This window comes from Mobula birostris, chromosome 9 (genome assembly GCF_030028105.1).
Source record: "Mobula birostris isolate sMobBir1 chromosome 9, sMobBir1.hap1, whole genome shotgun sequence".
In the NCBI taxonomy this organism is placed as follows: domain Eukaryota; kingdom Metazoa; phylum Chordata; class Chondrichthyes; order Myliobatiformes; family Myliobatidae; genus Mobula; species Mobula birostris.
The window spans coordinates 128,969,213-128,987,956 of NC_092378.1; the positions used below are offsets into that span (position 1 = coordinate 128,969,213).

The window sequence follows — 18,744 nt, forward strand, 5'->3', positions numbered from 1 at the left end:
CACAACACGCCCCCTTGGCTGGGGTTCGAACTCCCAACCTTCAGATCGCAAGTCCAATGCCTTAACCACTTGGCCATGTGCCCACTCTCTAACATATGTTGTGTTTATATTGTGATAGCAGTACAATGTAGGACATCAAAATGACTATAAGTGACAAAAGTAAATAAATAGGCAGGCAAATAAACAAATATATAAATAAATAATGTGCAGGAGGAATAGTGAGGTAGTACCCATGGACCTTTCAGAAATCTGATGGTACTGTTTCTAAAAGAAGCTGTTTCTAAACCATTCAGTGTGAGTCTTCAAGATTCTCTACCTCATTCCTGATGGTCGTAATCAGAAGAGAGCACGTCCCTGGTGTAAATGAAAAATGTACATCCAGTAATGAAAGTCACACAAAAGAGTGCTCAAAAGATCGGATTTTATCTCCTACCCTGGGCTTTTACAATGAAGTAATTTCACAGGTGAGACAGGAATTGGCATTGTTGCTAATTTGTGAAATTGGGAGAGCTATGGGAGATGGAAAAACACACTTGATATGTATAATGTGCTGCAGTAATAATGAGAGAACATATATGAAGAAATGATGGTGCCCTAAGGTGTATTGAGAACCAGGGGTAGATAAGGTGATGAAGAAGGTGTATAGGACGGAGGCTTTCATTAATCATGGGCACCAAGGATAAGTACAGGGCGACTTCATAAACATTGGTTCAGTCACTACTGGAATACAGTGCATCACCACACTGGAGAGCCTGCAGGAAATTCACCAGGATGTTGCTTCATATGGAGCATTTCAGTATGGGTGGGCACAGGAGTACATTCAGCCAGAGACTCATTCCTCCAAGATGCAGCACAGAGCGTCATAGGAAGTCATTCCTGCCTGTGGCCATCAAACTTTACAACTCCTCCCTTGGAGGGTCAGGCACCCTGTGCCGATAGGCTGGTCCTGGACTTATTTCATAATTTACTGGCATAATTTACATATTACTATTTAACTATTTAGGGTTCTATTACTATTTATTATTTATGGTGCAACTGTAACGAAAACCAATTTCCCCCTGGGATCAATAAAGTATGACTATGACTATGACTATGACTATGACTATGAGTAAAGAATGGATAAGATAGGTTTGCTTTTCTTGAGTGAGAGGAGGTTAGGGGTAGAACTAAAATGGAAATATAACACTGAGGGGTAGATAGGAAGAAGCTTCTCTCCGTAGCAGAGTTGTCTAAAACCAGAGGGCATACGTTAACGGTGAGGGATAAGAGTTTTATAGGAGAGCTGAAGAGGAGCTCTTTTCATCTAGATGGTAATTAGAACATCCTTGAAGTGATGACAGGGACAGGTACTTCTGTAACATTTAAGAAGTACAGTACTGTGCAAAATTCTTAGGGGTATATGTAGTCTTAAGAAGAGGAGAGGGAGCGGGAAACACCAGAGATATATTCTGTAATGATCAATAAACCAATTGTTTGGAATCAAATGACCTTGCCTGGGGTCTCAGAGCTGCATGTACCTGCACCCATGCCAACACCATATATGGCACAATTTCTCTGCCACCTGTCCCTTGCCATTCCCAACATCCTCTGCTCCCGCAAGATTTACAATCTCGCTCTCCGCTCCACATTGATAAATACAGTACTGTGCAAAACCTCTTTCTCTCTGGGCCCTGGGAATGCTGTGAAACAGAGTGAGATAGGAGTACAAGGGCACCGTTTGCTGAAAACCATGTCACAAATAGAAGAAGGTGTGCTGGCATTTATCAGTCAGGGCACTGAGTATCGGAGATGGGAGGTTATGTTGCAGTTATACAAGTGAGACCACACTTAAGAGTACGGTGTACATTTTAGATTCCCTGTTATTGGAAGGATATTATTAAACTAGAAACAGTGCAGAAAAGATTTACTAGGATCTTGCCTGTGCGTGGAGGCCTGAATTACAAGGAGAGGTTGTGCAGACTAAAACTGTTCCTGGAATGTAGGAGACTTGATTGACGTATATGAGATCATGGGGGTCTTTGACAGGGTAAAACCTCCTGGGAGGCGGTGCTAAAAACAAAAATGCATGGATTTAAAATCAAAATTGAGAGATGTAAAATTGGAAACAGGGCAGCTACTCAAAAGACGGGGAGTATTTGGAATGAGCTTCTAGAAATAGCGGTTGAGACGGCCACATTAGCAACATTTAAAAGCCAACTAAGATAACTACATGGATTGGACAAGCTTAGAAGGCTATGGGCCAAGTGCAGGAAGATGGGACTAGCTGGCTGAGCAACACAGTCAGCAAGGACAATTTGGGCCAAAGAGGCTGCTTTCATGCTACATGATTCATATTGCGAGACAGAGAAGGGTACTAACTGAGTGTTACTAATTGAGATTAATACAGATGGCAGTCAACATGGAGATTGTGGGTCATTACAAGAAAACAGGAGCAGGAGTAGGCCTCCAGGTCTCTCATGGCTGATCCATGTTGGCTTCTATTCCTCTTCTGTGTCAGTTCCTTGTAATCCTCATTTCCTCTACCTTTCAAATATTTATCTAACTACTCCTTAAATTCGTCTGACTTCTACCAACCTCAGGGGGAAGGGAATTCCAGAGATTCGCTGCACTCTAAGGGAAATTCCTACAAGCTTTAACTTTAAAATAACTGCTTTAATTTGTAACTAAGATCCTTGCTTGTGACTCTCCTCAGAGCAAAAACATCTCAATAGCTATCTTATAGGTTTGAAGACAGCAGCCAAAGAACTGGAAATGAATACTAATGAATTGATCCACTTGACCCGAAACAGGAGTGTGTGGGCCATGGCAATCAAAGCTCAAACTGGGCATGGCACCTGATGATGATGATAGGTTTGAATACACATACCCTCATTCTTCTAAACTTCAAGGAATATAAATCCAAACTGTGTCATAGAGTCATACAGAAGTACAGCAGAGAAACAGGCCTTTCAGCCCATCTGCTCCATGCCAAAAACATTTAAACTTCCGACTTGCACCAGGACCATAGCTCTCCATACCCTGACCATGCATGTACCTATCCAAACTTCTCTTAAATGTTGATATCAAGCTTGCATGCACCACTTGTGCTGGAAACTCATTCCGCACTCTCACAACCCTATGAGTGAATAAGTTTTCTCTCATGTTCCCCTTAGGCTTCACCTTTCACCCTTAATCCATGACCTCTGGTTGTAGTCCCACCCAACCTCGGTGAAAAAAATCTGCTTGTATTAACCCTATGTCTACCCTTCAAAATTTTGTATACCACTATCAAATCTCCTCTCAATCTACCTTGTAAATTTTCTCTGCACACTTTCAACCTTGTTTGCATCTTTCCTCAGGTAGGTGACCAAAACTGCACACAATAATCCAAATTACGTCTCACCAATGTCTTATATAACTTCAATATAACATCCCATCTCCTGCACTGAATACATTGATTTATGAAGACTAACATACCAAATGCTTTCTGTATGAGCTTCTCTACCTGTGATGCCACTTTCAATGCATTATGTACCTGTGTTCCCAGATTCCTTATGTCCTAGCACACTTCTCAATGCCCTACCGTTCACTGTGTAAGACCTACGCTGGCTGATCCTACCGAAGTGCAAAACCTCACACTTATCTGCATTAAATTCCATCCACCATTTTTTCAGCCCATTTTTCCAACTGATCCAGATCGCAGTGCAAGCCATGATAGCCTTCCTCGCTGTCCACTACGTACCCAATCCTGGTGTCATCTGCAAATATGCTGATCCAGTTTAACCACATTATCCTATCATTCACATCATTTTTTTTATATATAATTTTTATTCAGTTTTCAAAGTGAATACATGAGAAAATAATATCTACCCTCCCCCCTCCCCCCGATATTTACTCCTACCTAAAGAAAAAAGAAAAAAAAAGAAGAAAAAAAAAGAACCGCCTGAATATTGCAAGGTTTGCACATGCTCCATGGGATTAAAAATAAATTTAATATATGTTTCTTACTTTCCCCAAGGAACCAAGATCTTTATCATCAGAGCTGTAAATAAGGGCTCCAAATATTCAAAAATGTTTCACATTTATCTCTTAAAATCTAAAACATTACTTAGCTTCTCAACTCTCATAGTTCCCTGGGGAATCTCTTTGAACTTCACCATGTTGCTATGTGTTTCCCTCCCAATCATCCAGGCAAAAAGAAAAAAAAATAGATAAGATACAAAACAAATACCCCCCCACTAATGTTGTGAATGAAAAGGTACACAACACTACCCCCCTCCACTGTGCGGGTTGTGGCTATTGCCACACTTGCACACATGAATAACGTAGCGATTAGTCAGTATTTCTTCCAGCTCCCCGTAACAGAAAATTGTATATATATAAAAAAAATTAATGTCATTATTCCTAGCTAATATTTCTCAAATTTTAACCTTTCTTCCCCTCCCTCATATAATTAATAATATATATTCATCCGCCTAAAAATCCAACAGGTCTAATCCTTGATCCAGTCTTCATCTTCAATCCATCTCACTCCCCTGGGTTTGTTCTTGTATCTTGTGAATATTCAAAGAATCTCGCACAAACTCCTCCGCTTTCCGGTAATCGTCAAAAAATCTTCTTTCCCCACCAGGCAAAATCATCTTCAAGGTTGCAGGATAACGCAATATAAATTGATAACCGTGATCCCATAGGGCTTTTTTCACTGGATTAAATTTCTTCCTTCTCTTCAAAAGTTCATAACTTATGTCAGGGTAGAAAAAAATTTTCTTCCCTTCTATCATCAGTGGCCCTTTTCTCTTCTTGGCAGCTTGGGCAGCCGCCTGTAGAATCCTTTCTTTAAAAAGTAATCTTGAAATCTTAAGAATTTTATTAAAATTGATCGTGGATATTGGTCATCTTGTGGTTTTGGTCTTAGAGCTCTATGTACCCGCTCAATTTCAATTGATCGGTCTTCCTCTTTCATTTGCAAGGTTTTCGGGATCCATCTTTGAAAAAATTCTATTGGATTATCTCCCTCTCTACCTTCTTTAAGACCAACAATTTTAATATTATTACGTCTAATAAAATTTTCCAACACGTCCACTTTCTCCAAGAGTCGACTTCTTTCCGTGTTCCAGACAAGCACATCATTTTCTGTTTTTTCCACGCTATCATTAATATGCTCCATTGTTCTTTCCATCTTCTGAAGTTTCTTATCCATTTTATCCTGTCTTTTCATAGCTTTATCATTGCACTTCTTCACATCTCTAAGCTCTGTTCTTAATTTTCTTAGTTCAGCCGTTAAATGCAATAAAGCCTCTCTTATGTCTCCGTCGTCTCCTTTACTTCCAGTCTCTTCCAGTTCTTCCTCCTCTTCTTCATCTGTATTCTCTGCCGTATCCAATTCTGACTCTGAGTCACTTTCAGTTGCAGTGGCCGTCGGTTCTTGTAGTTTAAGTTGTGTCGATTTGCGCATGCGTACTTCTTTGCGCATGCGCAATTCTGGCATCTTCTTCCGAGAGACCACTACCGCCGCCATTGCTCCCTGTTCTTCTACACCAGAGATAAAATGCGTCTCCTCCGAAGGAGATCCAACCTGAATCCGAGGCTCCATCGCTGCAGTAGGCCCTTTTTTCTTCCCATCTCGCGGCGACTTCACAAGAACAGACTTCTTCTGTTGCGGTTTACGAGGCAGATCGTAGAGTAGTCTTACGAAGTTTATAAGTAGTTTTCGGAAAGTATTTATTAACTTTACGTTGTTTAAACGGTACTTTGCTCATTTTTTACGGGAGAGCTGGATTTACACGTCTCAATCCCACGTCATAACATGACTCTCCTGCCATCATTCACATCATTGATATGGATGATGAACAACAAAGGACACAGCAACGATTCCTGCAGCACACCACTAGTCACAGGCCTCCAGTCAGAGAAGCAATCATTTATTACTATTCTCTAGCTTCTCCCACAAAGCCAATGTCTGATCCAATTTATTATCTTATCTTGTATGCCGAGCGACTGAACGTTTTTGATTAACGTCACATGCTAGACCCTGTCAAATGCCTTGCTAAAGTCCATGTAGACAACATCCACTGCCTTTCCTGGTAACTTCCTCAAGAAAGGTTGGTTTGACATGGCCTACCAATCACAAAGCCAAGCTGATTATTCTCAATCAGTTCATGTCTAGCTAAATACTTGTATCCAGTCCCTTCGAACACCTTCCAAAAACTTTCCCACATCTGATGTCAGACTCATTGGCCTATAGTTTCCTGGTTTATGTTTATAGCATTTTTTAAACAGCGGAACAACATTCCTCTGGTACCTCTCCTGTCACTAAGGATGATTTAAATATCTCTGCTAGGGCAAAAATCATATCCTCATCACAACATGCCCTTCTTCCTATTTTCTAATCATTGGTAAATCTGCCAACCTGACATTTCATTCCACTGTCCTGCTCATTAATGTAACATAGGCATATAGTCATAGTCACACTTTATTGATCCCGAGGGAAATTGTTTTTTGTTACAGTTGCACCATAAATAATTAAATAGTAATAAAACCATAAATAATTAAATAGTAATATGTAAATTATGCCAGGAAATAAGTCCAGGACCAGCCTATTGGCTCAGGGTGTCTGACCCTCCAGGGAGGAGTTGTAAAGTTTGATGGCCACAGGCAGGAATGACTTCCTATGACGCTCAGTGTTGCATCTCAATGGAATGAGTCTCTGGCTGAATGTACTCCTGTGCCCAACCAGTCCATTATGTAGTGGATGGGAGACATTGTCCAAGATGGCATGTAACTTGGACAGCATCCTCTTTTCAGCCACCACCATCAGAGAGTCCAGTTCCATCCCCACAACATCACTGGCCTTACGAACGAGTTTGTTGATTCTGGTGTCTGCTACCCTCAGCCCTGCCCCAGCACACAACAGCAAACATGATAGCACTGGCCACCACAGACTCAAAGAACATCCTCAGCATCGTTGGAATAAACAATTTAGGGCTACAAAACTGATCTCTGGGGTACTTCACGAGATACACTCCTCCAGCCTGAAAAAGACCCATTTATTCCAACTCCCTGTTTCATTACCACAGCCAGTTTTCAGTCCATGCTAACATACTTCCTGCGATAGCTTGGGCTTCTGTTTATGTACTGTCCTCTCATATGGCACCAAGTCACACGAGGGCCTTTTCTGTGCTATATACAAATCTTTGATTACGTTTTCCTCAGAAAGCTGCAGAACGTTGTGGACTTAGTTCGCTCCATCATGGGCAAATACCCCTGCCAGAGGGCATCTACAAAAGCTGGTGTCTCAAGAAGGGGGCACCCATCATTAAGGACGTCCAGGGGATTCCCTCTGCTTGTTACTACCATAAGGGAGGAGGTACTAGAGCTGAAGATCCACGCTTGATGATTTAGAAAGAGCTTCTACTCCTCTGCAATCATATTTATGAACACATTATTTTCTACACTACTTAATTATTTTGTAATTTATTGTATTTTATTTCTTTGCACTGTCTACTGCTACAAGACAACAAATTTCACAACATATAAGACAGTGAAAATAAATCTGATTTTGAAATCCCTGGGCTTCAACAGCTGGGACTGAAGGGAGAGAGGTTAAGCAGGCTGGGACATTACTTATCGGAGTGCAAGAGAATGAAGGGTGATCTTATAGATATGCACAAAATCATGAGTGCCATAACTAGGGCTTTGCATATAGACATTTTTCCAGGGTTGGGGAATCAAAAACTGGAAGGCACAGGTTTAAGGTGAGAGGGGAAAGATTTAATAAGAACCTGAGGGGCAAATTTATCACCCAGAGGATTGTTAGTACAAGTTTCCCCCGCCATCCAAAGGTAGAGCGTTCCTATGAAACGGTTCGTAAGCCGGAATATCGTAAAGTGGAGAAGCAATTACCACTTATTTATATGGGAAAATTTTGTGAGCGTTCGCAGACCCAAAAATAACCTACCAAATCATGCCAAGTAACACATGAAACCTAAAATAACAGTAACATATAGTAAAAGCAAGAATGATATGATAAATACACAGCCTTTATAAAGTAGAAATACTTCTCTACAACGATTGCCTGCACAGATATCTGAAGCGAAAATCTCACGCAAGCGTTCTCGGCAGAAAATCTCACGCAAGCGCTGTTGGCAAAAACACGGTGCAAACGCTCTCCAGTAAGCTTTAAACTATGAAGCTGCCAAATCTACCAAATAACACGTAAAAATACACAGCCTATATAAAGTAGAAATAATGTATGTACAGTGTAGTATCACTTACTGGGATTGGGAAGACAGCGCAGAACACACTGATGATGGTGTGTTGGACTGAGTCGTCGCAGGTTGGGGTGGTGCAGCGGCAACCACCCTCCGGGCCGCCGACCCGATACGTTGCCCTGAAGAACGCAGCGGTAGCCAGAAGGCACACAGCACATCTTTAAGGAAAAAGCCGAAATAAACATGCTAATTAATTAGGTGCTGCCCGGCACGTAAATGTTGGCGCAGATCAGAGGCGATTGACGATTGCATCGCCTCTGATCTGGGCCGACAATTATGTGCTAGGCGGCACCTAACTAATTAGCATGTTTATTTCGGCTTTTTTCTTAAAGATGTGCCGTGTGCCTCCCGGCTACCGTTGCATTCTCTGCGAATCAGTACAGTATCTGTCCGGAGCCTGGGGGTTGGGGTGGTGGGACACAGGGGTGTCATCTCATTGTCGATCAGGGCAGGCAGCTCATTTTCTCTTATGACTGCCCGCCTCGATGTCGAAGGTTGAGGTTCGCCGTCTGCAGTGGCTGATGTGGAAAACTCGCTTGACTGCTGAGCCTCGCGCATTTTTCTATCATACAGTTCTTTGTAAGCACTCAAACCATCCTGCAAATATCCCCTAAACCTATGTACCCTTTCAAAATTAAAGTCGTACTTTATCATTGCAGCGAAAATCTCACGCAGTTGCTTCACTTTCGCTACTGCATTTGGTTTCAATTGTTATCCTTTCCTCTTCCAATTGCATCAGCTCTTCACCTATCAGTTCTTGGTCATGGGATGCCAAAACCTCTTCAACATCATCTTTGTCAACTTCCACAAGCCAAACCCACTTTGTCCTTGCTTTGTTCACCATGATTGAAATGCTTAATTAGGTCTAGTTTTACACTAAGTGTAACACCCTTACGAGTTCTTTCAGGCTTTTCCGACACCTTAGAACTCATCTTGCTAACGGCTGCTCAATACAATGTGTTTAAGCAATGCCGTTCCGAATCCGGGGGAGAGCGGCTGCTCGGGGCGTGACTGCCTTTTATCGCTCACTGATTTTTTTCGCAACAGTGAAAACACCTGTTAGTGAAAACAGGGTACTAATGTAGGTCTTTCGTAACAGTGAGATTTCGTAAAGTGAACGTTCGAAAAGCGGGGGACACCTGTTTACGGAATTAGCTGCCAAAAATGGTTGAGGCAGGTATATTAATAACATTTAAAAGGAACATGGATAGGAAAGGTTTAGCGATATATGGACTAAATACAAATGCTCATGGCAAATGCCAACGGTGCCATCACAACAGACATCTCAGTCCATGGTCAGAAAGTACCTGGGGCAATCATCAATGATGAAGGATCAAGACAAGAAGTCCTGGCAAGAACCGCACAGACAATGACTGCACTATCTAAGCTCAAGACAATACGGAGGGACAGCAACATCACCATGAAGTACAAGATCAGACTCCTGCGTGCATTGGTATTTTCCATCTTCCTGTACGCATGTGAGACATGGACCCTCACAGCAGAGCTACAGAGGAAGATACAGGCATTGGAAATGAGATGCTATCGCAACATCATGGGTATCTCATACTTGGACCGCATCAGAAACGAGCAGGTCCATAAGACCATCCAGCAACACATTGGCCCCCATGAAGACCTTCTTACAACGGTGAAGAAAAGAAAGCTGAGGTGGTACAGCCAAGTAACAAGATCCAGTGGCTTTGCAAAGACCATTCTACAAAGAACTGTGGAGGGGAAAAGAAGGAGAGGCAGGCAGAGGAAAAGATGGACAGACAACATCAAAGAATGGACAGGGAAAACATTTGCAGTGACCCAGGCTCTGGCACACAACCGCAACAGATGGAACAGACTGGTGCAAAGCGTAACATGACGGCGCCCTGACAACTCCACCAGGAGTTAAGGGAGCAAGGCAAGGCAAGGACTAAATACAGGCAAATTGGACTAACTAACTTGGTTGGCATGGGTGACTTGGATTAAAGAGCCTGCTGCATGCTGTTTGACTCTATGAATCACATGCCTGTAAAAATACTCCATGTTGGCAGAAGGGAACTTTCATGGTTAATTACATGCTTTTAAACTATAGTTAGAAATTCCCAAATGCAAGTCTCCCTAGTATTTGGTTGAATGTGAATGAAACACAGGGGAAAGTGCACACTGCTGCCTGATTACCACGGTCAAGTCAAGTCAGTCAAATTTATTTATACAGCACATTTAAGAACTACCCATGTTGACCAAAGTGCTGTACGTAACAGGTAGCAAAAATCACAAATACAAGAAACACAAATATAAACAACAAGGCACACAGCTTATAGGCACAAAATAAACACATGAGCCTAGGCACAAGCCAAAAATCAGCCACATTAGGAAGATTCAAAAGCTAGTGAATAAAGGTAAGTTTTGAGCCTGGACTTAAAAGAGTCAATGGAGGGAGCAGATCTGATAGGGAAGGAAATGCTGTTCCACAGTCTAGGGGCTACAACAACAAAGACGCGGTCACCCCTGAACTTAAATTTAGATTGCGGGACAGCCAGGAGCCCCAAGTCAGCCGACCTGAGGGACCTGGAAGCAGAATAAGAGGTTAGAAGATCTGCAATATAGGAGGGGGCCAGCCCACTTAGGGCTTTATAAACAAACAGGAGAACCTTAAAATCACTTCTAAACCATACTGTTAGCCAGTGGAGAGAGGCCAGGATAGAAGTACAGGTGTCCCCCGCTTTTCGAACGTTCGCTTTATGAAACCTCACTGTTACAAAAGACCGACATTAGTACCCTATTTTCGCTTTCAGGTGTTTTCACTGTTACGAAAAAAAAATTCAGCACGCAATAAAAAACCAGCGCGCGTTAAAAGGCAGCACGCCCCGAGCAGCCGCTCTCCCTTGGATTGTCGCCGGCATTGCTTAAACACGAGCCTGTAAGCAGCCGTTTGCAAGATGAGTTCTATGGTATCGGAAAAGCCTGAAAGAGCTCGTAAGGGTGTTACACTTACGGTAAAACTAGACATAATTAAGCATTTTGATCATGGTGAACGAAGTAAGGACAACATGAGTTTGGCTTGTGGAAGTTGACGAAGATGATGTTGAAGAGGTTTTGGCATCCCATGACCAAGAACTGACAGATAAAGAGCTGATGCAATTGGAAGAGGAAAGGATAACAATCGAAACCAAATGAGTAATGATAAAGTACGACTTTAATTTTGAAAGGGTACGTTGGTTTAGGGGATATTTGCGGGATGGTTTGAGTCCTTATTAAAGAACTGTGCGATAGAAAAATGCGCGAGGCTCAGCAGTCAAGCAAGCCTTCCACATCAGCCACAGCAGATGACGAACCTCGACCTTCAACATCGAAGCGGGCAGTCATAGGAGAAGATGAGCTGCCGGCTCTAACGGAAACAGACGACGAGATGACACCTCAGTATCCCACCACCCCAACCCCCAGGCCATGGGCAGATACCGATTCGCGGAGAATACAAAGGTAGCCGGGAGGCACACAGCACATCTTTAAGAAAAAACATGCTAATTAATTAGGTGACGCCGACACGTAATTGTCAGCCCGGATCAGAGACGATGCAATCGGAAATCGGCACTGATCTGGGCCAACAATTACGGGCGGCACCTAATTAATTAGCATGTTGGTTTCGGCTTTTTCCCTAAAGATGTGCTGTGTACCTTCCGGCTACCGCTGGACCCCTGCATTCTTCGCGGCAATGTATCGCTCAGCTGCCTGGAGGGTGGGGGGGCCACTGCACCACCCAAACTCCGACGACCCAGTCTAACACACCATCATTAGTGTGCTCGGCGCTGAACCAATTCCCGTAAGTGATACTACACTGTACATACATTATTTCTACTTTATATAGGCTGTGTATTTTTACGTGTTATTTGGTATGATTTGGCAGCTTCATAGTTTAAAGATTACTGGAGAGCACTTGTGCGTGTTTTTGCCAACAGCGCTTGCATGAGATTTTCTGCCGACGGCGCTTATGTGAGATTTTCGCTCCGGAGAACAGTTGAGTAATGATTGTGGAAAAGTATTTCTACTTTATATAGGCTGTGTATTTATCATATCATTCTTACTTTTATTATATGTTACTGTTATTTTAGGTTTTATGTGTTACTTGGCATGATTTGGTAGGTTATTTTTGGGTCTGCGAACGCTCACAGAATTTTCCCATATAAATAAATGGTAATTGCTTCTTCGCTTTATGACATTTCGACTTACGAACCGTTTCACAGGAACGCTCCACCTTCGGATGGCAGGGGAAACCTGTAATATGGTCCCTCTTCCGGGCACCTGTCAGGAGCCTGGCTGCGGTGTTCTGAACCAGCTGTAGAACATCACAGAGGTCACAGAACATCTACACAGGGAGTCATTCTAGCCCATAAACCAAGTAAAAGTGTGGAATAAGAGACATATTTGGCTTTAGATACATAAAATCCATGCATTAAAAAGGAAAGAGCATACAGTTTAGACAAATTAAATGTCAGAAATATGTCCCTCTCTAAAGTTTAAGTCAACATGAACATTTTGAAAGACCAAGGTAGATTTCTGGACAACAAGGAATTACAGGTTATTAGGAAAAGGCAGGTAGTAGAGTTGAGTCCAAGGCCAGATCAGCCATGATCTAATTGAATGGCAGAACAGGTTCGATGGGCCACATAACCTACTCCTGCTCCTATTTTGTATGTTCTTATAAAAAATGATGAACTGTATGACACAACAAGTGTTTATAAGAACAAAAGAAATGTATAAACAATGACAGTAACTAGAAAATACAAGTACAAGTTTAGCATTTCAATTCTAGAAGAAAGTAAGGACTTTCACTATTCCGGGTACTTACACTGGGATAATTACGACTACAGAGCATGCTGACAGACTTCACCAATGCACTTTCTTACGTTATATTGAGTTACACACTCAGTGGCCACTTTACTTAGTACACTGGCTCTTTAATGCGAATATCTAATCAGCCAATCATGTGGCAGCAACTTAATGCATAAAAGCATGCAGAAATGGTCAAGAGGTTCATTTGTTGTTCAGATCAAACATCAGAATTGGGGAAGAAACATGAGCTCAGTGACTTTAACCATGGAATGGTTGTTGGTGCCAGATAGGGTGGTTTGAGTATCTCTGAAAGTGCTGATCTCCTGGGACTTTCATGTACAACAGTCCCTAGAGTTTACAAAGAATGGTGTGACAAATAGGAAAACATCTAATGAGCAACAGTTCTGTTGGCAAAGATGCCTTGTAAATGAGAGAGGTCAGAGGAGACTGGCCAGACTGGTTCAAATTGACAGGAAGGTGACATCAACTCAAATAACTACATGTTACAACATGTTACAACATTATTCAAAGATAAGCATCTCTGAATACGAAGCACGTCGAATCTTGATGTGAATGGGCTACAGTAGCAGAAAATCACACCGGGTTGGAAGCTGTACCTAATAAAGTGGCCACTGGGTGTATGTATTAAAATATCAAATCAATGATGAAGACTGAAAGCCCCAGAATTCATGATACATGATAGTGAAGATCGCTTGTGCGATTCTTGCTCAATGTGAAATTGGAACAATTTCCAATTTTATCCCATCATCTGACTGGTATCTCAGGCCTGGTATCTCATTCTGAATTTACAAAATATTAAAGTCGTGTTAAATGATTCATACCACAGGAGCATAATTACTTCATGTTATTACAACATGTTGCTTAGGAAGTTTAAAAGGAAGAACCCTTGGAGAAAGTTAGAATAGAAATGACTGTGTTTTGGGTTGTGGTTCCCGTTCAGCAGATATAAACCATATAGAACGTTGAGAATACGTAATTTTAAATAAGTACCATCTCTTCAGCAAGCATGGAAATGAAAAAGGTGCTATTTTTAAAATGTGGAAATTCTCACGGTAGTCAGCACAGAAGAGATTTCCAGTGAAACTGCAAAGGCTAGGTTGTTGTTAAAACACATTGGACTTTCCTCTGTAAGCAAATTAATATGGTAAGTTATGAGGTCAATTGCAGCTGCAAGCTGCCTCACCATGATTTTTTAAAGTGCCAATGCAAGCACTTCCTCAGAATTCTTCCTATGCATGTATGGTGCCCACTGGATCATTCAAGTGGGCATCATATAAGTGGGTTTCAAATAGCAGTGAACTTTATTGTTGTCTTTAAATCATTGTACCTTAGTGCTTCATGTTAAGTAAAGCCAGTGGACATGGAGAGACAATTAATGAACAGACACCACGATATCAAACGGTTTTGCTGCTACGGCATACCTCAGCTGGTAACAGGGTGTAGGCATAAAACCTCTTCATATGTGTCACCAATTCATCTTCTGAGTAGTTTACATATTCCACAAATTTTCTATTCAGGAGGAACCAGTCCGAGCCGCCATCTACAGTGATGCCCTCTGGGATTTTCCGGTCTCCTAAGCGCCACATGTGTGTGTCACATTCGAAGAAAATCCGGTCCAGTCCTTGTTTTCTTATGAACCTGAGGCAAGGACAGAAAATGGAGGAAAATAAGAGATTGTGAGGTGAATGGTAGTTCATGAAGTGTTATGGGAAGAGAGAAGTAATCAAAACCTCGCTGAGATAGGACTGGTTACAAAAAGCAGATAAAACAGGGAAGTTCAGTTTTCGGTTATCATTACGCTCAACAAATGCAGCGGCTCAGTATTTTAATGATGACTACCAGAGTTCTACTGTAAACAACATTTAAATGATATCATGAATAAAGGTCATTCATCTCCTTCATTAAACACATCAAAATATCTGCAATGCTTAGTCTTTCCATGCAGTGAGTCACGACCGGCAATGCACAATGGTTTGAACTGTGTTGCATTCTCTAGTCTTCACAGATTGCCACACTGTGTTATTTCAGCACTGTGGGATTATGTCACTTATTTTTAATGCAACGTGTACAAAACGCACCATGTATAGGCCCTTCAGCCCAACTAGTCCACACTGACCAAGATTCCTATCGAAGCTAGTCCTATTTGCTTGCATCTGAGCCCATATCCCTATATCCGTCCATGTACCTTTTGCATGTTGTTAGTATACCTGCCTCAACAACTGAAATCATTACAGACCCATGGAAATGATTTAAGAAATATTAGTGCTGAGCTAATCATTTAAGTCAATATGATCTCAGAGGTGTTACAAAGACTACCAGCCTTTGTGCAACATCTTTTTTTAAATTTAGGTTGACCTGTGTTGCCAGGAGGAGAAGATGGCGGGGCAACGGCAGCGCGCGTGGCCACTTCGGTGGTGATGTCGGTTATCTGTCAAGTACGGGACTGTGCACAATTCTGATTTGATGGAGACAGACGTGAGGGTAGGAGGAACATCTGGAAAACTTCTGAAATGTCTGCTTCGCTGCCGCTGCTACTGTGTGGTAACCGGAATCTCCGGAGCAGAAGGTTCTGAAATCTTCGGCTTTGCATGCTTCAGCGGCCGGGGCTAGGTTGAAGGCGCTCGGCAGAGGATGGCGCTCGGGAGGCTGTATCGGAGAGGCAGGTCAGAACCTCGAAGTTTTCAGACGGATGGACTCAGTGTCGGCTGCTTCCAAGGCATCAGCAAGTTGACAGTGCCTGAAGGTTTATGGCAGGGAGTTTCTCCCTTTTACTGCCTGTCATCGGGGACTCGGGAGTCGATCGACTGGGGGACTTTTGAGACTTTATTACCGTGCCCATGGTTTGTTCTTCATCAAATTATGGTATTGCTTTGCACTGCTGTAACTATATGTTATAATTATGTGGGCACGTGGCCAAGTGGTTAAGGCATTGGACTAGCGAACTGAAGGTCGTGAGTTCGAGCCCCAGCCGAGGCAACGTGTTGTGTCCTTGAGCAAGGCACTTAATCACACATTGCTCTGCGACGACACTGGTGCCAAGCTGTATGGGTCCTAATGCCCTTCCCTTGGACAACATTGGTGTCATTGAGAGGGGAGACTTGCAGCATGGGCAACTGCTGGTCTTCCATACAAACTTTCCCAGGCCTGTGCCCTGGAGAGTGAAGACTTTCCAAGCGCAGATCCACGGTCTCGCAAGACTAACAGATGCCTTTAAATGATGTGGTTCTGTCAGTGTTAGTCTTTGGTTTGTCCTGTTTTCTGTGACATCACTCTGGAGAAACACTGTATCATTTCTTAATGCATATATGCATTTCTAAATGACAATAAATTAAGAAATTTATTTCTAAATGTCAGTAAAAGAGGACTGAGTGTTCTCATAATCTAATCTAAAATCCAAGTAAGGGTTACTTCTAATGAGGTTCTGATCCCAACCCTGAAGGGCCTATTTCTATGTCATATGACTCCATGACCACATAGCTGGAATGACAGGCAGGAGACAGGGAGAGTCACAAGCAGCATTGAGTGGATGTTTTAATGAATCCTGTGAAGTGCAGAGATTTTGGCTGTGGTTTGAACACAATAATCTGTAGGTTACTGGTCACAAATATACAGTGCAATGATTCACAAGGTTAAACAACCACTGAATTGTTGAATCATTGCCCATTAAGATGGAAGTCTGAGATCATTATCATTGAAGTATAAGTAGGTTAGTTCAAGTTATTGGCAAAATCAAGGTCTTTCTTGACTCTATACTTTCCCTTCCAAATATTTTCCACATTTTCTATTCTTCTTTTCCATTATGCTGGTTTTACACCTTTCACGTACGTGCTCCTAGACTCCAAGAATTTGCAGTTGTTGTAAAAAGATGTACAAATGCTCAGTCCAAGGGCCTCAGCAGTAACTGTTGCTTTCACGCAATAAATGATAGTACATATGGGTGCTTGATGGTTGGCATGGATCAAATAGCTTTTTACCCTGGGACTCCTCCTGCTATTTTCACCACATCCAAAACAATGATCCCAAGGAATGTATTGTGCGAGGAATCAGGAAGAACAGCCATTCCCAGAAATGCCTTGGAAATCCAATCAGCACAAAATCCCACAGACCCATACCAACTGAGTTCTTGCACCTTAATGCCTCTTTGCACTGCTTCTGCTCACACCAATCTATCTGTGATGCCAATCCTATGAAGTTTTGTCCAGCTGGAAGCTGAGTGGAACAGAACAACCAATTTAAAATCTCATCCAGGTGTGAGTTGCATCATAGAAACCCACTATAAATATTTAAATGAGTCATTTCCACTGCAATCACCATTCCCCCCCCCCAACACCTCACCTTTTACTTTTTTACTATTTAGTTAAAGATACAGCGTGGTAACAGGGTGTTCCAGCCCATGAGATCGTGCCGACCAATTAATGCCTATTAACCTGTACGTTTTTGGAATGTAGGAGGAAACCGGAGCACCCAGAGGCCATGGGGAGAATGTAGAAAGTCCTTACAGACAGTGGCAGAACTGAACCCGGGTGAGTCAGTGGCACATTACGCGACCCACTACGCTACCAAGCTGCCCCAATTGAAACAGAACACCGCAGTTTGATGCTCAGTTTGAGAGTCACCCAGTCGCATTAAGGGGAAAACATTAAAATCGCACATGCTCTAGGTGGGGCTTCAACTCCCCGCCTCAACTTTACCCCACCAGACAAGTACCACACGCTAACTTACTGTGCCACTGCTCCAGTTCAAACAGAAGGGAACAAATTTCCATCACGAATACTGAAATGGATAACGAATTTTAAGGCTCCATCACTCATTCCCACTGAAGGTAAACTCAGCTTCACTGTGGTTGAAATGGGCAGCATTCCTATCATGGTCTTATCTACATAAAAATGATGCTGATTTATGACTTTCATATTTCCAGTGGTGGACTGATTGGTTTGTGAGCGTATAAATTTCCCAAGGGCAGTCTGTTCATTGCTAATCAAAACAAATTCTGCTTATAACAGCCATGGGAAGTTCTCAACATAAACAAAATTATTTTAATTAGCATTTTGCAAAATTTGTGGGCCAAGGAAACAGCTGAAGTTGATAATTTCTTCTCCTGTATTTCTCCAAGCAAATATTGCAGAATGAATGGTCACAACTAAGTAACTTAAATAACTTGACTACTCCTGAATCTGGGGGTGTTGTTCCTCAGTTCAAGGCTAATTCTCACTCCCTCTTGGTGCTGCTTGACAATGTGTTGGCTAGACTGAGTACACATGCAGAGAGATTTTGGTGTTTGGAACAGTATTCTAGGCGCATGCTTAGATCACAATTTTGCCAAATGAAAATCAAGCAAAGTACATTGATCCATTTAACTCATTTCATAGCAGCAAATAGAAATTGTATGATTTGCTGGTATTTTCATCTAAATGTAATGTATCTTTTTTTTCTGAAACTGACAACCTTGAAAATAAGAGTCACTCTACATTTATGAAACATGTTCCTCACTTGCATAAAATTATTTCGAGGATTTAACAAGATACACAGTATTAACCTCAATTTTGGCTTGAATTATTGCCTTTAAGTCTTTTCCCCTTAAATTGGTGCCATTTCACATCTGTAGTGCATCCTGCTCATTAAATTTATATAGCAAGAGGCAATTTAATCAGGTCGT

At 42.1% G+C, this 18,744-nt stretch overlaps 1 protein-coding gene across 1 annotated transcript in view; it reads right to left on the bottom strand.

Moving 5' to 3' along the window:
- xylt1 (xylosyltransferase I) overlaps window positions 1–18,744 on the bottom strand; it is a 284,213-nt gene that overhangs the window by 46,703 nt on the left and 218,766 nt on the right. The window contains exon 6 of the mRNA XM_072268810.1: window positions 14,510–14,726. Coding sequence (XP_072124911.1) covers window positions 14,510–14,726 — 217 coding nt within the window. The remainder of the gene's footprint in view (window positions 1–14,509; window positions 14,727–18,744) is intronic.